The sequence below is a fragment of the Dermacentor andersoni genome, chromosome 2 (genome assembly GCF_023375885.2).
Source record: "Dermacentor andersoni chromosome 2, qqDerAnde1_hic_scaffold, whole genome shotgun sequence".
NCBI classification, from domain to species: Eukaryota; Metazoa; Arthropoda; class Arachnida; order Ixodida; family Ixodidae; genus Dermacentor; species Dermacentor andersoni.
This window is the reverse complement of record NC_092815.1, coordinates 99432557-99455417: the sequence shown is the minus strand read 5'-3', so window position 1 is coordinate 99455417 and position 22861 is coordinate 99432557. Positions and strand designations below refer to the sequence as shown.

The following is a 22861-nucleotide window of genomic DNA, read 5'->3' as shown; positions in this document are numbered from 1 at the left end:
GGAGCTTGATCGGCATGCTGGTCGCTGAAGATGGTTCGGGTGGGCGGCGTTAGTTGTTGCGAGATGGTCGTAGATCCCGTACACGCGTACACTTTCCTCTCAGAAATCTTGGACAAAGAACTGTAGTCGGTCGCACTGGTGCGAATGTGGCATCGGGTGGAAGACGCAGCCTGCTCTCGTAACTTAAAAAGTATGCGGGTATCGCGCACTGTGGGAATCGATGTAAACGAACACTAGTATGCTCCTTGCTTTGATTGACGATAATTAGCGGTGATGCTGGCGGCGAATGTGTGATTTCGTCAGCGCTTAGTGCAGTATGAGAGCGGTCATCATCATCATCAGCCTGGTTACGCCCACTGCAGGGCAAAGGCCTCTCCCATACTTCTCCAACAACCCCGGTCATGTACTAATTGCGGCCATGCCGTCCCTGCAAACTTCTTAATCTCATCCGCCCACCTAACTTTCTGCCGCCCCCTGCTACGCTTCCCGCTTAGAGCACTGTCGTGGAACCCTTTCGGGCAATTCCGGGTTGCTTTCGGATTGCTTTCAATTTGAGAAGTTGTAGCTTCACGTTACAAAACTTTCCCGAACAGAAAATTCGCTCTTTCCTGAGGTACGCAACGACAACGTGGCAGATTTACGTGGTCGCACGGAGTCAGTTTATAAAAGCTCGTATTTTAAGATCCCTCATATATCTTTAATTTTGGTATCATTACAAATGAAATCTTCTTTACACAAACTTCTAAATTCTAATGTCTGCCTTACTAACACGAGATTGAGGCAATTCCTATACGGCGCTCGCAGTTGTGAATGAACCACGTAGACAAAAAATTAAAAGCGCATGTCGGCTGCTATGCGCGTAGCGCACGCCGATGGAAGCGCCACTGGTGGCGGCCTTTCTAAGTACGCTCGGGAAATGAGGCAGCCGTCCGCCGTAGTTTTCTCCATCGGTGCTCACGTTTCTTTAATGCACGTTTTCGGAGCGGTGAGTTGATGTTAAACGTTACCTTGTGCGCACCACTGCTATTTGTTTGCGTAGTCGACAGAACACGGAGGGAGGCGTGTTTGCTTGAGACGTTGTTGTACGCCAAAATTTCATAATCTCTGAGATGGTTGAGCATTATCATTGCATCACATGACACATCGCATCATGTCAGAAGAGTACAAACGAACATTTCCTCGACAACTGTTAGTCAGCAAGGGGACTGCTCTTGCGCGTTCGGCTGCTGGAAAGGCACGTTCGGACCTTTGAGATACGAACGGGGCAGCGCATCGTGCTCCACCACCACGGCTATCAGCAGAGACGCCAGCTTCAAGCGCTTTCATCAGACTATGGACGTTAGTAATGTTTGCACTATCACAGCCCAGCACGAGACCTCGACAGCACAGCACCTGCACTTTTCTGCCATAGGCAAGCAAGCACGGCACGTGCCATATGCACAAACTGTGAAACGCTGGCGCGGCGGCGCCGGCCGGGAAGGATGGATGGATGGATGGATGGATGGATGGATGGATGGATGGATGGATGGATGGATGGATGGATGGACGGACGGACGGACGGACGGACGGACGGACGGACGGACGGACGGAGGAACGGACGGACGGACGGACGGACGGACGGACGGACGGAGGAACGGACGGACGGACGGACGGACGGACGGATGGATGGACGGACGGACGGATGGATGGATGGATGGATGGATGGATGGATGGATGGATGGATGGATGGATGGATGGATGGATGGATGGATGGATGGATGGATGGATGGATGGATGGATGGATGTTATTAGCGTCCCCTTTGGAACGGGGCAGTGGGTTACGCCAAGTTCTCACCTCCGCGGGATGGATGGATGGATGGATGGATGGATGGATGGATGGATGGATGGATGGATGGATGGATGGATGGATGGATGGATGTTATGAGCGTCCCATTTAGAACGGGGCCGTGCGTTGCGCCACCAAGCTCTTGCTATTATACTGTCTAATGTCCTACCTAGATTAAGAAAGAAAAAAAGAAAAAGAAACCACTATGAACTCCCACAACCAAATTTTCTGACCCCCTATTGCGAAGTTTGCTTTTGTACGTCTCCGTTTTTTGTCATTTCCCTACTTTTCTTCCACCAATCTTCCAATCGTCTCTTACTAATCTCTATTGCGGACCTCTTTACTTTTCCACTGCTCTCGCTGAACCCAAGGGCTTCAAGGAGGCCAGTGGTGCCTAAATCGACCGCTGGGCACATGTCTTGACATTCTAATAAAACATGCTCCATTGTTTCGCTAGCTTCACCGCAGCAAGCACATGCTTCTTCTTCCTTCTTATATCTCGCTTTATAGGTGCGTTTTCTAAGGCATCCCGATCTCGCTTCGAAAAATAATGAGCTTCCCTTTGAGTTATCGTAAATTGTTTCTTTTCTGATTTCGTTTTTTCCTCTTAAGTAGTTACTCATGGCAAGTTTCTTTTCCATTGCCGCCACCCATGAGATTATACGAGCCTCTCTGACTTTCCGCTTGACGTTCTTTGTTGCTGTGTTGCGCACCCTACAGGTCGCATACTTGCTGGTAAGCTTCCTAGTTCTTTTCCTCCACTGTGAATCAATGTTTTTTTTGTACAGATACATCAACACTCTCCCAGCTCATTAACTTTCTTCCATATTCCTATGTCGTTCTTCATACTCAATTTTACTGCGAGCTTCCCTCACTTAAGATCTAGTCCAGCCCATATCAGTCTGCACAGCTTCATTTGTTGTCTTCCCTTGAGCGCCCAATGCGAGGCGTTTCACTGACCTTTGGTTCCCATCGAGTCCTGATTGTACCCCTGATTTAAAGCAAACAACCGCATTTCCAAAAGTAAGTCCTGAAACCATTACAACTTTCCACATACCCCGGAGCACCTCGTACCTATTTTATCCCCATAGCGCTGTGTGATTCATCATGGCTGCATTTCTCTTCCCTTCATTGTTATTGGTCTTTCCTTTGTTTCCATATATCTATTGCCTTCGTTTATCCATATACCAAAGTATCTATATTCTCTTACCCATTGTATGTATGTACTATGTATGTTATGAGCGTCCCCTTTGGAACGGGGCGGTAGGTTGCGCCACCAAGCTCTTGCTATTATACTGCCGAATGTCCTACCTAGGTTGAACAATAAAAAAAGAAAAAAATACTATGAACCACCACAACCAAATTTTCTGATCCCCTATTGCGAACTGGGCTTTTGTACGTCTCCATTTTTTGTTGTTTCCCTACCTTTCTTCCACCAATCCTCCAATCGCCTCTTACTAATCCCTATTGCAGACATGTTTACTTTTCTACTGCTCTCGCTGAACCCAAGGGCTTCAAGCGGCCAGTGGTGCCTAAATAGACCGCTGGGTAGACGTCTTCACATTCTAATAAAACATGCTCCATAGTTTCCCTAGCTTTACCGCAGCAAGCACATGCTTCTTCCTTCTTATATATCGCTGTATAGGTGCGTGTTCTAAGGCATCCCGATCTCGCTTCGAAAAGTAATGAGCTTCCCTTTGAGTTATCATAACTGGTTTCTTTCCAGATTTCGTTTTCGATTTTGGCGGAAGCGAGTGCCATCTGGTGGCGTTGCAAGAAATCCAGCAGCGCGAGCTAACAATGCCACAGCAGCGCCCGGAAAGTCGTGAGAAGAGGCAGAGAAAGCTTCGCTTTAATACCTGGCAGTCTCCGCGACCACGACTTCTTGAATTTTCGCCTGGGTTAGGTGTGGTGATGTTGGCCTGTGCCTAATAGTCTTCAGAATAAGAGTTGCAGGAAGGGGAATCTCAGTATGGGTTTGCTCATTGCAGCAGCTGTACTTGTGAAGGCGGCCATGTAAACGCGAAAGGGCTGGTGTGCCGCGCGTTTCCCTATAGCTAGTGGAGTGAAGCCGAAGGTGTCACATGGTGAGCTGGCGCCTCCATTGGATCGATCGATGGCGAGCGTGGTGACAGCGTACTCCGGCTGCTTAGAACTGCTGGGAGTGCAAGACACGCAACGGCAAAGGCTACACACGCCCGGGTGGCTACAGCGTGGCAGTCTGCAAAGCCCATTTACCGAGGCCCTGTCGGGCACAGCTGCAGGCGCAAGACAGCTTCCCCTACTCAACCTCGTTCGGGCAAAAGGGCTGATCGTAGTCGCCGCAATCACAAGAGAGCCGGCGAAAAGCATCTATCAGAGCTGCATTCTCTTCGACTCAAGACCGGTGCACTTTGCGTCCGTACTCATCAAACGCCTTATATAGCGCCGCGGCAAAGTCTCTCCGCAACCTACCTGATAGGGCAAATGGGCCTGTACGTATAACTATAGCTGTAGTACCGCTACCGATGTGTTGGTTAATGGGCTCTATCCTCTACAGAATTTCGCAATGAAACAATATACTCACCGCAGCAAATATACGCGGACGAGCGCATTATTCCTTTAATAAAGCGATTAGAATTATTTAAGGGTTAGGCAATTCGCCTAAATTGAGATTCAGCGTCTGTGCTTTCTGAACATATTTATTTAATACGAAAGCTTTATGCGGCTCATGAGCTGGAAAATACGGCGCAGTCGGCAACGGTGTGACAAACGATGGTCCAAAATGTCCCAGTGGTCCAAGTGAGCCACTTGAGGCAGTTGACGACTTCAATTAAGGCAAAGTTAATTAAATAATGGTAATTAAGATAGAGTGACTTAAGGCACCACTAATTAAAGTGGATATAATTATAACAGGTTTAATTAAGATAAAGTTCATTACGGCACTCGAACCAACGACCTTTGGTGCTCATTAATGCGAAGCTAATAAAACATAGTTAATTAATATAGAGTTGAGTAAGGCACTCAGACCCATGACCTTCGGCGTTAATTAAAGCGAAGTTAAACTAGGACGCCAGAAAGAGCAGTGCCACCACGCGGTTGTGGCAATACTTTCTCGTTCATCGACGTAAAATAACTGTTGCTTGATATCTTTTTAACGCGATAGCGTTAAGGCGCCCGTGTCGCAGAAAATCCGGTGTCGGTATCCCACGCCGACCGTCGTTACGGCAAAAGTCATCGTGATTCATATAAACCCAACCACACATACCCAACGACGCAGACCCTCCTTGTAGCGCATAGGATTACTGAACTAATTCAATTTCTCAAAGCAAAATACGTCATAAAATCGTAAAGTACGACTTACACACTTCATACAGACATGATAGCGTCGGATTGTAATTTGAATTACAAGAAAGCATAGTTCTGTTACGCGGAACCTAAAAAAAAAAATTCCAGTGTTTCTACCATTCATACACCGGCCACGGCGTCCGAGATTTGCGCGCGCCGATTTCTTGCAACGCATCCATATGGCGCTCGGCTCCGCCGTACCGCTGCCCAGGCAAGAGGCCGCGTTTCTACCAGAAAGCAGAAACAGCGCTGCACATGACGCTGCCCGAGCATGCACCAACCGGGAGAGTCACTTGCTTCGCCCATCTCCCTCTGGCCAACAAATCCCCGAATAAACCCAAACAGAACTACGGCCCCCAGAAGCAGGACTAGACCAAGAAATAACAGCTCCCCAATACGAACAAATTACGACTTCAGGAGAAATCATCGACTACTACCGAAATTCTCGCTATAGATACCCTACTCCTGACAAATCACTAAGCAAACACCAAGCAACTACAAACAAGCACCTACAAACAAACAAACAAACTCAACAAACTTCTACAAACAAGAACTTTCCCAACGCCACTACTCATGTACGGAATACATCAAGAAGCCTACTCATCACACTATAATTAAGACATGAAATACACCACGCGCAGACCTCCATCACATTATACGGGCATGCCCATCAGGGGAGGTATTCTGTAGGGGCGCACCTAGTGGGCTGTACATTTCGGCCGCTGCTGATTGGTTGAGGCCGCTTGTTTCCTGCTCGCTCGTACAGCTGCATCCAATCAGCAGCGACGGAAATGGACGTTCCACTAGGTGGACTATTACGGCATACCCCCGCCCCCCCCCCCCCCCCCCCGCCAGCTCCAAACAATATCAGGCATAGAATAAACCACAATGCTAAAATAAAAACTGCTGAGCAATGGGAGGCCATACTCTTCAGCGAATGCCCAGAAGACAAGTTCTGGGCTGTCCGGCTGGCGGAGGACGCCGTTATGGTTCAAGGCCTGGCCTGTGTCTGACGGAAATGAGAGCTTTACGGGGCTAGCATCCCAGCCTCTCCGTTCTCCTTTCGAACCCATGACGAACTTTTCAATAAAGATGTTTTATCTCTCCCTCTCTCTCTCTCTTTCTCTCTCTCTCTCTCTCTCTCTCTTTCTGCTAGAAAGCTCGCTTTCATGCATAGCGTTCGCCGCCAGCGTTTTCATGTAAAGATTAGAGTTACATAGGCTGTAGTAGCCCGGAACCGTGAGAAGCACTACGAGCTTCTTGAATGCTATCGCGTTCCACTCTTAAAAGCGAAGCTTGAGCGTCCTCTTCTTTTTTTTTTTTTTTTGCTTAAGTTACTCCCCACATCGACACAGGGCCACCTTCTTTCGATGCCACTTAACTGGAATTCTCCCATTGGCAACTGTCGAAGCATCAACTTATTTTGCATAACTATCGAAGTTACCTAAAAAAAGCAAGAACTACGTCTGAAATTCATTATATCTAGTTGGGCACGATATATCTACGCATATTCTGACATATATTGTGAGAGAAAAGTCTGCCCCGCAGTGCGCGCAACAAGTGGGGTTCTTCGGATAGACTATCTTTGCAGCGCCTGTAATTTATCGGCTCCGTTGCGATACTTTTGCACCTCTCGTGCTGCTGAATGCTCAAGGACGCAATTAACGCAAAATGGGAAATCGGCGAATTGTGTCCGGACACTTCGTTAATGGAAATCAAACCGGTAATTTGAACCCGAAGCAATTGAAAAAAGCGCAAAAGTGGAAACTATGGAATAAAACACACCTACCCAGCGAACTTAAGGACCTTCAGTAGATGAGACGATGGGAAGTCCTACCAACAAAGATGCAGTTGGCATGGTTCGGGGTTTCAGTGACAGAGCGATGTCCCAACTGCCCGCAACCAGAATCGCAGAAACACGCGTTAAAGGAGTGCAATGCAGCCAAAGTAGTGTGGAGAGTGGCCTCCAACACATTCAAGTTAAGACTATTGCAACGGAAAAAAAAGAAAAACCCTTTCAGCAAACTGCTAACATTAGTTATGGTGTATAGCTTATGGAAGAGGAGAGGAATGGCTGAGTGAAAAAGGAAGCCCCAAAAAACTGTTTACCCAGTACTTAAACGCACACGGATCTTAATGAAAGAAATATTAGCAGATGAACTAGCAGGAAACGGGGTGAACCACTTCCCAAGGGAGTGGCACACGCGGTTCTGGAAAGTAATAAATGACCAGATTATAACTCCCATCACTCACTATTAACCTGGGAGTCCGCTCCCTCCCCTCTTTCGTAGATTCTTCTGCAAACCCGAGAGGGCTCTGTTTGTAATTATATAACAATGTGAAAAAAGAAACAGAAAGAGTGCTGTCACGTGTATATTGTATCTAGTTGTGGTGAGGTCAGGAAAATATAGGTTGTAGTTCTATAGCACATCAATTGTACCCATGTATTCTGAACCTGCTTAAGCTAGCGGAAATTGGCGGTACGCGGGAAAGTGACACGTGTGTACACATGATAACGAGGATCTCGAATCCGGCAGCATTGATGCCTTCAGGTAGCATGTGTGGGTTTATTGACAGTTTGTCTTCACCCAAAAACATCATGTTCTCGTGACGCCTGCGGCAGAAAGGATGTCATACATCCGTCGCCAAGGTCTGTGAGTGGTAGCGCTGGCTAACACTCCCAGGGTTCTTCTAGGAAACATAAATACCCAAGAAAGTGGATGGGGAAACGGCGCCGCGGTAGCTCAATTGGTAGAGCATCGCACGCGAAATGCGAAGGTTTTGGTGTCGTTCCCCACCTGCGGCAAGTTGTTTTTTCATCCATTTTCATTTCCTTTAATTTATGGTTTCTTTATTTCATTTATTAAGCACAAGTAATTTATATGTTGTCCTTGGTGTCAGTGTTTGTTTGCTTCTTGTGATATGACTAATCAAAATCGGTTAACCTCGGTTAAGCTCGGTTAACCCTTTTCTTCACGTGTGCACACATGCTAATACATCTCTCCTTGTATAACTATAAATAACATTGTCACCCTCTGCTATGTTTAGTGCATTGTAAATGTCGTTTCTGTTCTTTTGAGTGTTTTTTGTATTAGGCAAAGTGTACAAGATTATTTAACAAGTGAGAATACACGTCAATAAACTTCTCTTTGTGTATGATTTATCCTTATTAGCAAGAAGGTACTCAGCACAGTATGTATTTTGCAGCCATGTGTGGTATGTTTCTCATGTTGTACAGCCACCATTACAGGTTACTAGGTCCTTGCAGTCCCTTCTTGGTTCCTTCTTCTAGTCGGACAGTACAGAACTGATCTGTCGCGCGGCGCTTGGGCAACCACGCTGTCGTGGTGGGTTCGCGTTCTCATCCGTGTCTGTCCGCTGCCGGCTGCTTGCTCTGCGATTTGTGCTCCGCCTGTTACGGCGTGATCAGTGTCCTGCGCGTGAACTCGCCTGCTATTTCCTTGGCACAAAAATTCGTTACATGTTACTGGGCGTGCATTTAAATCGCGGACCGCAAGTGTTAAACGCACCTGCATTTTACTCTACGGGCGCGGCATTTTATCGCCACATACAACAGCTATGCCCTGATGTAGACGTTCTCGAGAACCACGTTGTAGATACTATGTCAGCCTTACTGCTTCCTCTAGTTCCCCCAGAGCGCCGCGCGCGTTCCAATGATGTGTCGTGGGATGCGATAACGGCATCATTTCCGCCTGGCCACCTACGCGACTCCATGAGGCGTCTGGGGTGGCAAGTGCTCCCAACTCGTGACAAGCTAGAGGGGTGGGGCAAAGTCCCATCTTCACTGTTTCCCAATCGCCCCCAGCAGGAATCAAACAAACATGTGGTGCTGCAATGCGTCGTTGCTAGGGTGTTTTGGAGGGCCATGCATGCTGGTTTCCGGGGCCTTAGAGTTAACCGCTTTATTAAATCTGGCCGTTGCTCACGCGGCCGCTTCGCGCGACCTTTAATTGCTGCGGGGGCCTTTTCTCGATGGAGTAACCTGTGCGAGGCAGTGGCCGCGGGACATCATCGCGCGGCAACGAAGCGAGTGAAGCCGGCTATGTAATAGATGTTGATGCTGTGGGTACACAATTAGGGCTTTTCGTGCGATCTCTGCAAAGCTCGTATCATTTGCAGAATCATTGCGCGATCTGACTGTTCTAACAATGATAACAGACAAAATCCTCAGTCAGCACAATCAGCGGTAACTGACGCGTGTTCCGTTGAGCTCGCCTCAGCGCTATGAGGGTGAGCGGCAGGGCAGGGGTTGGTGGACAGCGCCGGCCGAAGGACAGCGGTCGCCGGTATGGAAAACGCTGCCTTGGCAAAGACCGTAAAAGGTCAACGCGCGCGGAGTGTGGTCCGGCCATGACCACGTGTTAGTGGAGCAAACAAGCAACACATTTAGAACTATTAGTGCTATTAGATTTCCGAACCCAAATAGGTTTGGCCGCCGACAAGCCAAAGGAACAGCGAAAATATTCAAAAATACGTGTTTGAATTCTGAAACATGTGTAACACTTGGAATGGCTGCGCTGGAACGTAGCACTTTTGCTAGCGTTCGAGAGTGGCCATGCTCATGGAAGCAGAGCATATTTCGCGAACCTGTACCAGAAGGAAAAGAGATATTTAGCAGCAGGAGAAATGCGACGCAGAGCCACCGCAATCCACAGAATGTAAGCCTTCAGACTCCACAAAGCTCCACAAATTCATCGCCGCGCCCGTGCAATCTGGATAATTCGTCGAAATTCGGGCATCTCCCGGACGAATCGGAAGATTCGGCCAGTATGCATCTGCATGGTTAGTACTGGTCGATGGCTATACATATACACAGCAATGCGATAACGTACGCTGTCCTGTGTTTAGCCGTGTCGGCTGTGGTACATTACGCAATTGCTACACTGTTCGCGGATGAATGTACAAAGCACGCACACAATCTTAGAGGGGTTTTATGCGGGCGTCTTATTGGGAAAGTTGGGGCAGCGCCGACTTGTTCGGAAAAGCAATGGTTGGGGGCGTGAGGTTCGTACGTCTTATCATTCGGGAGCAGGGGAATAGGTTCCCGTTTGTACTCTGCATAATGTCTTTTTTTACGTATACAGTGTGTCATTTGAAGTTCAGCTGAGCGATAAGTGAACTGGTTGTAAGCATGGAGAGCATGCTGAGAAATATCCTTAGTTATTTTAGGGAGATGACAGAGAATACATGAATCTGTCAGAGCCATTTTGTTATGACTACGTCTATTCCGTAAAAAGAAAAGGCGAAATTGTTAAATGATGCGTCTGACATTGTACCGCCCAGATATTGTACTGAGCTGTATATCATGAAGGCCCCGTACAAAACGTGTTAAAGCATATGTCAAGAAACTTGGCGTGGTAGCGTCATCAGAAGCCTTTTATAGGTTGCAGAGAGGAACTATACCAGTCAAAACGTTTTTACGAGGAAGAGGCTCACAAGAGGATGGTGGTCGGACTGCCTTATGCGCAAGAAACCAGAAACAATCGATCACGTTTTTTTTTACACTTTTGGTAAGGCACATACTTTTGGGATGGGCTACAGATGGTGCTTAAAAAAGAATTTTCATTATAACCGCACGTGATAAGGTAGCTAGTGATCGATAACAATGATAGAGTTCCTTATGACATGATTATCTTGCTAGGCCTTCACTTCATATGGCGCTTCCGTATGCCTGGGTGTCACTGCGATCCGTACGCAAGGTCCGCGCTTACCTATTTCCGAGAAGCCAGTTCACAGTTTGTTGATGTTTAAAAAGCAGATCCTCAGAGGGGGGGAGAGAAAAGAGAAAAACAGCAGGCAGGGAGGTTAACCAGAATAACGTCCGGTTGGCTACCCTACACCGGGGGAATTGGAACGGGTGAAGCAAAGATGACAGGGAGAGAGAAGAGAGGAGGGAAGGAAAGAGGGAAATGAGCGGTAAGTTCGTTGACGCGTGTGGTCTAATAGAAATTGCATTAATAGTCACAGACGTTCACACAAGCCCGTCGTCCTCAAGATGCACAAAAGCGCCTTCACCGCTTTATGGGCTGGCGAAGATACTCAGTGTGTTCCTGAACGATTACTGAGTGCGAAATCCCTGGAAACCCTCAGGATATTCTATAAATGCAAGGCCGTTTGAAAACCGTGTGACGACTATCCACTGAGCTTTGACATCTAAACCTGAATATTTGTATGTACGTATGTGATGTCGAGCTCTAGCACTAAAGAAAAAAAGATATGTTGAGCCATGTCGGGCGATGAAAACCTAAGACCCTAAAAAACCACTTCAACGGTAAAAATAAATTAATAATTTTTTTTAGAAACCGACACCGGTTGATGCGCTTAGCATTCTGTTGAGGGTGGTTATGTGGGGCACTGCGCTGCACTGTGTTTTATGGATGGCGCTCCCTTTACCACCATGACTTTCCTTTACGCGGGAGCCAACCGATACATGGAGCGCCACTTCTGCAAGGATCAGTTCGGAATCTAGAGCAGCGTATTATACGACAGCGTCTGCGTTTAACAGAGGAGAGCATTAAGTCACGCAGCCAGCCTAGCATGGAGGAAGCAAAAAAGAAGAGGGCGCATACTGCAGCGTGATTGAAGTCAAACCTGGTGGAACAGTGGTGGCCCAACACGCGATCGCACGTCAAAGTACGCGGTTGGTTTTAGTGTTCTCGCTCTGCAAGTAGAGCCACAGCATGACTGCCGATCAAACGCGCACCGAACAAAAACTGCTGGCATGGCTACTGGGAACCAAGCGTCTCAGCGAATGTCGATTCTTGCTCCGTGATCTCGACGCAAGAGGTTACGGGTTGGGCCACCACTGCGCCTTCACGGAGCATTCGCCTGTCAAGGCTGGCTGCATAACGCAATGCTCCCTCCTTTACTTTTCCTTCCTCCATGCAGCCTCGGCAAGTGAACTCTCCGTAAAGGCGTGCGCCTCGCTTAAACGCCCCGTAAAGGCGTTCGCCTCGTCCAGCAAGTGACCTCTGAGAGGCAGCTTATTGGCCGAAAACAAGCAATGCGCAATCACTTGGCTGCGCTGCCGCAGCTCTGCCTACAGACCGGGAGCACTAAAACCTGTTGAGCGCTCTGACGCGACGATTGCGTGTTGGAGTAATACATATTGATTTCAATCGTGCCGCGGTGGTACTGCATTACGGTGCGATTACTGTGTTAGACTGCACTATCTTCGGGGATCAGCTCACGAAAAACGGTTAGACACTCGCAGGGAATCGCCGGTTAGTTCTCAAAGAAGGCCAAACGCTTTAAAATTCGCAGATGTATGCCATTCTGAATTACTCATGCATCAAGGACAGCGAAGCTGCAGAAAGGAACTTCTCACACCTTTAGGAAGTCCTGTTAGCGATTCCAACTAAATTCTCGCCTTCTAGTGGCCGTCCTGAGAACCAGCCGATCTAGGATGAGCCGCAGGTTCTCATATTACTGCGTGCGCCTGCAACGTTGCCTCGTAATTCTCAGATCGTGGTGATGCTGCCATGCAGAAAACAGAAAAAAAAGAAAAAGACGGATGTCGAAATAATTTTGCGGTATGCCATTATGGGCGTGTCATCGCGGTGGAAAGACAGCAATTTATCATTTCATCGTTTCCCGAATGTTGCAGACGACGCGCAATGGAGAACGACATGGATAAGAAGCTTGCGCTTTGTGAAAAAGGCGACAGACACTATGGTGGTTTGTTCGAAACACTCCACTCGAGACGACTTCTTCATTCCCGGCGAGTAGACCATTGGCTTTCTTTTTATATGTCTTAAATATATTGCTGGTGTTTCAGATCGCGGAGTGTACTTCGTTTAGCCATGCGCTTTAATAAATTAGTAATACACGCTTAAGCTTCATTTCGTGTCATTAGTTTTCTGTCCTAGCATTTGTGCAACTAATCTCTTAAGCAGCAGGAATATTCTCCCTAATGGGCGTTTGTCCACAGGCAAGGGTATCAGGAACGATAACTATAGCTAATCATTTCCACGTTAGCTGAACTATCACGGCGCCACTGTTCCCACTAGCGTTTTTTTTTTTTTTGTAAAAAAAAATAAATTGCGCGAATGTATTGAGCTCCTACAAAAATTACTACAAGGTACACCGGCGATGTTCAATGGCGCTCCGTTGCTGAATACGAGGTCGCAGGTTCCAATCCCGGCCACGGCGGCCGCACTTTCGCGGGGGTTGGAAATACAAGAACGTAAGTGTACTAAGATTTACGTGCACATTAAAGAAGCCCAAGTTATCAAACTTTGTCAGAAGCATTCCACAACGGCGTCTCTCATAGCCCCAATGTTGCTCAGAGCGATACATCCACGACCAATCGTTCATTTCACTACAGTTTCGTCCCAGCGGTACACAAGATTCTAGTGGAGCAGCATTAAAAGCCGGTATAGAATGTTATTAATTTCCACAGAGGCAGAAGTCGCTCTCACCTCGACGTAGTTCATGTAGCCGTCCGTCTTAGTGAAGCTTGCGGCGTTTCCGAGCGGGTGGTTCTTATTCAATTTGGCACTGACGCCATTGTAGGCAGGGTTGGCTAGCGTGAAGCTGCGGCCATGTACGGCGAGGCCCGGTATGATCTTGTACTTGCGCACGCCGGAATCAATCCATTTTCCGAGGCAGGTTTCCTAAATTTACAACAGAAACGACCGTTGATGTGATAGGTACGCTTAGCCAGATCCTAGTTGGATTAATAAATATAAGTAAAAAATGGAGACAAGCCAAATGGTAACAGCGTTTTTAGAAATGTTTGTACGCCGCTGGTTTTCCCACAGTCATGGGGTTGGTTTTACAACCAACTTCTAAGCAACAAAATTGAGTAATATTGGATGCTATTTACCTCAAGTATTGCTTAGTCTTCCTCATGACGCCTAAGAAACACGCTTCCATTAGCGACCACCGGATAAAGTGCTTCGTACTTCGAATGCCGTCATTGGCCGTGTCGCAACAGATTCGCTCGCAACTGAGAATGAAAGCGATAGCCGCCTCGCCTCGACGCTCCTGATGTTCGCTTGGTCGTTTCACGTTACTGGTAGCAAGGGTCCAAATTCGTAAAAAGCGCTTCCACCAGAATTGCTCGTAAGAGAAAACTCGCGCCAATCCTGACGCTTGACTTGCGGCCGGCCAGTGGCAGAATGCACGCCCCCGAACAAGAATTTTTGTGAATGCGCCCCTGAAGACAAGGGGGGAGGGTGCACGTGCGAATTTTCATTGAATGCCGAGTTTCGGATGCGAATGGGAGGGAGACAAGAAAATATTAACAGCATAAAGCGGCAATTTCATAAAAATGGAATGCTGAGATTATATGTAACGAGCGAAATTTATTCAATGTTTCATCATTTATTTATGCAGATACATAGAACTTCAAAGCGTCGCGGGCTCTCCCGAGTTTTGTTCTCAGTTCTGGCTGAGTACAATATGAGAGACGCCACTTATTCTACCACTTACGGATTCAATAGTGGTAGGGCCTTTGTTATCCGTGTAGAAATATAATCCGCTGGTTATCTTCGTCGTGGACAGATCATCCAGCCTGTAGTCGAACGTCATAAGGAACAGGTAGTCGAGGTGCCTGCAGAAAGGTAACATGCTTTATAGATGCTTTCTAGATGCTGTAAGGAACGGAATACTGAGCCTAGCATCAATCTCGAAAGTTTCAGGAGCAATCAAAACTTTTTATCATTTGTCAATAATTCTGTGAACCGAAGCGCCGCAAATGCACAGGGACAAGGAATGCTATGAGGAAATTTTAGCTGGAGCTAAAGTAGAACTTTAGTTGAATTCTTCAGAATTTGGTAATTATTTTCACCATGAGCACCTACACTGTGGCGCTATAACGTAAAGCTAGTCCAAACTTTTCAATTCCGATTTCGCAATCTGTCCTCCATGATGGGTCAAAACTTTTTCAGGCCGGCACCCCTACTTCGCCTGTCTCTCACGGGACGCCACGAAAACCGCCAAAACGCCGCATCTGGTATGATGTGTGCATACTGATTATGTAGGATTAAACCGAACGAAAGAAAAATTTACTTTTCAGATTCGACGCCTTTTTCGACACAATACTCTGCCATTGATCAAACGTTTTCGGACTGCGCCTACTTCGCCTGTACGTCTGTCACGCGACGTCACAAAACCACGAAAACTCACCGCCTCAAAGTGACGCGCATGCGTTAAAGACGTATTAATAAGCCGAAAAAGACTGAATTCTTTTTCTGAATAGCCGGGGACTGCCCCGTTCCGAAAGGAATAAAACATGGCCCCCCACCGATTTATCTGGCACTAGCTACTCCGAGTTGCCAGGGAGCATGGATTTATTTGCGTGTAATAAACATTTTTCCGTGGCAGTATAACCTTATCGAGCCCTTCCGGTCCGTATACGGCGCCACTCTGCCAACTCTTCTTTGCTGAGGATCCGTTGTGGCGGCACTTTTAACGTTCCGTTGCGTCTGCCGTCTCGTTGTGGTTCTCATTGCGTTCCGACGCGTCGCCCGCGTGCGCCGGGAAGCACTTAATTGAGTCTTACTTTTCTGCCTTGTAGTTTGGCCGCTCGCAGTACGCGCTTGGCCTCCCTGCAGATTTGGCCTCTGGCAAAGATTCGCACCGCCTGTCTCGAGTCACTCAGCACCGTGTGGCAGTCTGCGTCGGCGATGGCTAGGGCGATGGCTACCTCCTCCGCTTGTTCCGCTCCGGCGCTTCTCACGCTCGCTGCCGTCCTCGTGGCGCCGGTTGACGCCTCTATGACGACCACTGAGAAGGCGTTCCGTTGGTATTCAGCCATGTCCACGTACAGCGCGTGTTCGTCGTTGGCGTGCTGGTCGATGAGAGCTTTGGCCCTCGCCACTCTTCTTCGCTTCTTCCCTTGTCGAACTCGCGATTCACGTTCTCCGGTATGGGGTCGATTCTGGTCTGGCGTTGGACCCCTTCGGGGACGGTGAGCTTCATCTCCACCTCGTTCGAGCATCCTATTCCCAGATCGTCCAGTATCTTCCTCCCGGCTTTGGTCATGGACAGCCGCTCCAGTTGAGAGGTCCGTTGCGCTTCGGCTATTTCTTCGAGCGTATTGTGTAGCCGAGTTGTAACAAGCGGGTCGTGCGAGTGGACTCGAACATGAATTGCTATGAATGTCTCATAGTAATTATACCTAATGTTAAAATAAAGATTGCACGAAGAATAAATCTATATCTTGGCAATGTTAGAATTTTCGGACGGGCGCTAGGATATATTAAGAAGTTAGCTAATATTGGCCATAACCCATGGCTTCCTAAAATGAGGATGCCGCCCGCCTATGACGAAGACTGTCCTGCTCAATTTTTTTAAAGCTTTCTTTAGGGAGGAATCTTCAAAGCGGCATTTGTGTGAGTGTTTGATGCCAAACAATACTGTTGCGTTAACCCTATATAGATATGTACAGGGGCCATTGAGAAACTTTAGTTGTGAAAGGATTTTGTAGATGGCGTAATGGCAATTTTCTTGCCCGTTACATGCACGTAAAGACGCGTCTTACATATCCTTTATATCTACTTTTGTCTGTCAGTTAAAAGATTGCAAAAACAAAGTTTTAAAATTATCAGAATGCGATGTTCTGTGTCTTTTAAGATCAAGGTGCAAATGCATACATTTTAGACAAGTCACCAGACTACATTTTGGGACAACAGAAGCAAAACGTTACATAAAATTTCATTTAGTAGTTGCCGAGCGGGATTATCTCTAATGCACCACTCATGCATTTAGACAGGCACGGCCAACGTAAGGCTGGTTCTTCTTCGCAATCGGCTAGTTTGTAGTAACTGTGATCAAAAAGCGTGCATTTCGCATAGCGTAAACGTTCCTGTCTTACACTGCAGGCGTCACTCGTGCATCAGAGAAACCACGCACGCTAAACAGAAAAATAACTCAATGAAAGCTCATGCTACGCGTGGGCTTATTTTCCCATCAGCCTTGATGCATAGCTTTTTTGTTTGGCTGCAAAGTAGCCCTAATTGAGCCTACAAAGCAAATTCTGAACGCGTGAGCGAAAATAGTACGGTTTGAGCGCGCCAGGAATGTGAATTCCAGACTCCCGCAGTTGACCCCACCCAACGGCGAGCATATGGGGCGGGCATACCACAATGGCAGCGCCGCTCGGCGTGTGTCCACACAAAAGCGAGGGACGCGGTACTCTCGAGGCGTCCTAAAAGAGCGGGCTCGTCACGGCACCTAGTGACAGCCGCGGTATCTACGGCGCGTGGCAGAACGCAGCTACGCGCAACTGTAGCGCGCATTTGCAGCGTTTGCTTTGTGCACGACAGAGCTGGAGTGCGTGCTAGCGCTCATGTACTTCAGTATGGCCGTACTACGTAGTGCTTACCAGCTTTGTCCTGCACCAGCTTGGCCGATGGATAGTAGTAACATCCAACGTGCGCATTTTTGAACCACTGTCAAAAGCTCAATACCAAGCGATGTCGGTCAAGGCGTCTAGCCAGAAGGGTCCAGGAGTGAACGCGCGCTTACAGGCGTATCTTGGTAACAAGCGTTCGTCGCTACAGTTAAGAAATTTCTGGCTCTCCCGCAATTGAGAGTATATGTAAGCATGAAATGGCAACCACCAAAGCAGATTGGTTGGCGATGGTACTAGCCACAACCCTAAAATGGAGTGTAGTGCATTTTGGCAACGCCACACCCCACCAGACCACGCCATACTGTGCACTGGTTCATATGGACGATGCCCAGCTAGAAGAAAAAAACCGGCTGAAGGAGGCACGACAGGCAGCGAAAGACGCCAGGGAGACCGAGCTAGAAGACAAGCGCCTGAAGGAGGCGAGATCAAACGCCTCAGCAAATCTCGATTGTTGCTCCGTGATCTCGGCGCAAGAGTCTTGGGCCGCCACTGAGCAAAGGGCTGGCTTCAAAGAGAGTTCGCTTGCCAAGGCTGGCTCAAGGTTCTCAGATAAAACAAGTTTTATCTAGGGACCTTAGGCTGGCTGCGTGACGTAATGCTGTCTGCTAACTTTTTCCTTACTCCATGAAAGCAATTGAAGCAGCGCATCAGACGCTTCCGGCGCCACGCGACACAGCAGCTCGACGAGCGCAGTAGATGCGCAGCGACTTCCGTTTCCCAGAATTGAAGTGCATGTATGGTGTCCTGTATCTACCTTTTGAACGTCGCTATTGGAAATGACAAATAAAACGTCAGCGTACTACAAGTTACACATTGAGGGATATTGTGAACAAACATTAGCAAAAACTCGGAAGCAATACTTCTTGTAACTTGTTTGGGAGTAACTAGCGTATGCAATGCGTTCCTGTGCAGAGGGTTGGAATATGGCGTTTTGTTGTCGCAACTTCCCCGGATGTTCTAGTTTGAGTGCCCGGATAAAGGCTTTGCTTTTTTGGCTCAAAGTCACTAGAAGCATACATATAGTCTTTTTCTTTCTCTATGCTAGAAGGTCGCCGACAACGGGAGCTAAAAGAATTTTATGCTTAAAACCGCCCCTACTATATCTACAGCATTCCTTCGTGGCGACAGTTAATATTCTGATACGCTTACGCTTTCTGGTGCTGGTGGAGCAGCAGCATCAACAGCACAATTGCAAGAGGTACTGAGAATGAAGTATTTATGGAAGTAAAACGATGCAAAGCTTAATATTTACCTGGACATATGCTCGCTCATGAATAAGAAGCATTTGTGGTCCCGGCGGCAGGCGGGGAGCTGAGCCGCGATGAGTTTTCTGTTCTCGATCTTGCGCCGTAATGTCTGTGCGAGAGAAGGTGGACACGCATATACGCAACTAAGCTAAGGAAGGCGCGAAAACAGCGTCGAAGAGAGCATTTGTGGCGTACACTATAAGGCCTCACGTGCACGGCGCATATTTAATGACCGTTTCCTTGTCTGAGTGTCCTCGCTTTAAAAAAAAACTTTTTCGTGAATATGAAACCCAAAACTACATACTGCAATTGTACCACGCATTTCCGTTTATTAATTGCTATTGTTCTTGTTTTATTTCTGCCGTTTTATTCGTGAAACTGAAAATAACGCCGCTCACGCTCCTGCAACTTCAGTAAAACATCTGAGCTTCACTGACGATAAGTTGTGCGAATTCCACCACCGTGGCTGCTCATAAGCACCGCTATCTACAACGCTCATGCTCAGATGAACGTTTACTCAAGGGATCCTCTCTTGTGCGCCAAGCTCTGGCCTTGCTTTCACCCGCCGCGCAATGTCGCATCTGCTCAAACCTTCTCTCTCCCTTCTTTCTATTCCCCTTCTCCCATCCCCCAGTGTAGGGTAGCCAACCAGACTATTGACTGGTTAACATCCCTGCCTTCCTGTATTCTTCTCTCTCTCTCTCTCAAAGTCATCGTCGGGTGAGTTAATGTAAGCACGTCCCATGCACTGGCAGGCACGTGCACCGAGTCCTTCTTGCACTGCTTGTACCTATACTACAGTGAAATGTTTCAGCGCGTGTTTTTACGATGTCCACCTTTAATGTGTCACCGTTCGGTGCTGTTGAGCAAGTTTCATAAGCCTGATCTTTCACGGACTACGCTCAATGGCCTCTCATATCTAAAAGGTCGAACTTCAAGTCAGTACGAGGTCTGTCTTGCTCATAAATTCTCGTCTACAATGCTCATAAACTCTGTGTGATGTGAAGCGTGTCTTTCCTTTCAAGCCCTTAACCAAGTCGCCAACATGAGGACCTCGTTTCAACACGCAATTTGTTATTCATGCCTTCTGCGGGTGCAATGAAACAATCGCGCACCTTCTTTGTCAGTGCTCTCGTTTCAACCGGCAAAGAGCAGTCCTCAGCTCCCCTAGACAAACTGGACAAGCGCCCAACGACAGAAAACAGGATACTTGAAAACTGGCCCACGCGAACATCAGCGCGATCCGCTGTGAAGGCGCTGCTGCGGTACCTAAAAGACACGGGACTGTCTGACAAATTGTGACTGTGCACTGTGTGACGTAGGAATGTACGGTTACAGTGCGTAACACTAGAAACGCCTTTGCGGGCTGCGTGACAGTGCCTACACAAACAGTTCGTGTGTACGTGCATGTGTGTAGGCTTTTTTATTATTTATTTTATTTTGTATCCTTCTCTCTCTCACCTATCGCATCCCCTTGCCCCTCCCGCAGTACAGGGTAGCCAACCGGAGATAATCTCTGGTTAACCTCCCTGTCTTTCCTTTACCTTTCTCTCTCTCTTGTTATCCATGCGGTGTTCTCTGGGATCGGCAGACGACTAGTGCGAGTCGCACAAACTTGAATATACAGGGCATTTCCTAATCCCTCGACTTCGACTATATTAAGGTTCTTCACTGATACTCCACCTCACTGATATTTCATTTCGCTGAAGAGCCTTGCGGCTTGCGGTATACTCAGTACCAAAAGTAATGGCCTCTGTCGCACTTGACGCTGCTTTTCCGGCCCGGTTGGCCAGGAAAGGCAGCTTTGAATCTGTTGGCGAAACCGGCAACTCTTTAGCTTGCTGGTAATGCTGTTCGCCGCCACCACGTGAAAACAAGAAACTAACGAAGCAATATAAATCGCAGCACAATTTCAGTTTAGAGCACGACGATGTCTTTTCGACGATTTATTCACCCGATGATACAGGCTTCGTGTCTACAAGTACGTGTGGATATGTTTCCGAGATCCGTGCTGAAATTCCGTTTAGTCAACTGTGCCATTGCCGCAGCAGAGTGCGGCTGCTGGGCACTCCACCGGTTCCTGCAGCTTAAAAATTCTGCAAGTTCTAAGACTCCCGCCGGACAGCGCAGTCGTCGATAAGCAGCTGTCGCAAATATTCGGTGCCCTTATTCGTAGTGCTGGCCATATCATCACACTCGAAGACAATCTACCCCGCTCGTGTACTGGCCTTGGCTGAGCATCGCTCGCGTTTAGCGGAGGTTGCCCACTGGACGCATATTGTGCTATCTTCCATTTCCGTCGATTTTGTTGCACGACTGTATCAGCGCAGAGAATATATGTAAGTTCGTATCCTACATGCTCCTTTCACCATGTTGGTTTGTTTGCTTGCTTATTTATTTATTTATTTATTTATTTAGTTAGTTAGTTAGTTAGTTAGTTAGTTAGTTAGTTAGTTAGTTAGTTAGTTAGTTAGTTAGTTAGTTAGTTAGTTAGTTAGTTAGTTAGTTAGTTAGTTAGTTAGTTAGTTAGTTAGTTAGTTAGTTAGTTAGTTAGTTAGTTAGTTAGTTAGTTAGTTAGTTAGTTAGTTAGTTAGTTAGTTAGATTCTGACGTCTTTGAGCTTTGAGTTGACGCCACTTAGTCCTAGATGCATGGCATACGAAACGAAGGTTCAAACAATACTGTTAAGATTTTGACGTAATAGTTCTGCGGAAATCCGCAAGGTGGAGAGAAGTAATTATTAAAGCAAAAATGAGGTATCTACCCAATCGTAGCTCTTGCTACAAAGAAAATCCATACGGGTTCCTTGAAAGAAAAGCCTCATAGCTGAAGAAAAATTCGTCCTAGTTTGCGCCGCTATGTTAAGTTAAAACTCATGTTAAGAGTTCAGGAATTCACTCCCCACCACGGACGAGCTGCACATTAAGGAAACAATGCAAATTTCACAGATGTACTGTCACCCTAGCATGAAACGCGAACACGAACACGTATACTATCAGGCAAATTTTACTTTCCACATTCGCCGCTGTGTATGGCACCGAGACGATCCATTCACAGAAGCGTATGCGTATATAGCTCGTGGCCAAAGCGCACCAGGCTGAGCCCCGATTACACATCTCACTTCATCAGGCGGTGTGGTCATTTATTTCTTTCCATTCACGTTTCACTCCTGCGTGATAACATACATTTTGATGAGCCGTGATAAATGTTTTTTAACTCCATAGACTCGGAGCACCTACTTCGTTGTCTTTGTTCCTTGTGCAGTTGACCTAAATAATCCACGAAGCAGCGAGATAGCAGAGTTCCTTACCTTGATAAATTTCAGTATGGTGATAATCTCCTTTCTCTTGCAGACGGGTGGACCCGGTCCCTCGAGGTGGAAGTTTACGCCATCGAGGTCTAGCTTCTCCAGCCACCACGCGATGTGATCCACCATTCTCTGGAGCTTCCCTTCGTCGTGTATCTGTTTCATCAGGCTTTGCGTGTGCGCACCGGCGCCGTAGCTGAAAAGTACCTTCAAGTGTTTCCCTTTTGAATGATGCTTTAGATTGCTCAGCTCTTTCAAGATATCTGCAATATAGAGAAGAAATATAGGACACTCTGCAATATTTTTTTTAGTCTTCAAGATGTTTACTAGCGTGCAAATAAAACGCCGATAGGGTTTTTCTTTTTTTAGCGAGTCCATGCGTGGGTAATGATGTTTAATTAAAGTTGGGAAGCAGCAGATAAACAGCAGCATAGCAGCAGCGAACAGCTCCCGAGCTCTCTTGGAAATCACAGCACGGGTCGTCGTCGTCGTCTCCGAGCTGCTACCGGAAACACGAGGCACGTCTGCTTCATTACATTGGCCTCGGGTGTGAAACGGAACCATCCTGGCGACTCAGGGAGCAGAGAAGACGAGGGGGTCGAAATAAGGCTTCAGCCGGCTAACATGCACTGTCTCGCGACCTCGACAATGAAGGTCCGGCGATGGTGTGACGGGCTCAACGATATAGTTCACAGCGGAGGAGGCGTCAATGATCCGGTACGGACCGTAGTACCGCGCAAGTAGTTTAGAAGAAAGGGCGGGCATGTGAGGCGG

At 47.5% G+C, this 22861-nt stretch overlaps 1 protein-coding gene across 4 annotated transcripts in view; it reads right to left on the bottom strand.

Annotated features, from left to right (window-relative positions):
• LOC126541554 (endochitinase-like) overlaps window positions 1-22861 on the bottom strand; it is a 41416-nt gene that overhangs the window by 5620 nt on the left and 12935 nt on the right. For all 4 annotated transcript variants that reach the window (XM_055076741.2, XM_055076744.1, XM_055076742.1 and 1 more), the window contains exons 4-7: window positions 22091-22350; window positions 18787-18890; window positions 14609-14729; window positions 13594-13788 (exon numbers count right to left, since the gene is read on the bottom strand). In XM_055076741.2, coding sequence (XP_054932716.1) covers window positions 13594-13788; window positions 14609-14729; window positions 18787-18890; window positions 22091-22350 — 680 coding nt within the window. The remainder of the gene's footprint in view (window positions 1-13593; window positions 13789-14608; window positions 14730-18786; window positions 18891-22090; window positions 22351-22861) is intronic.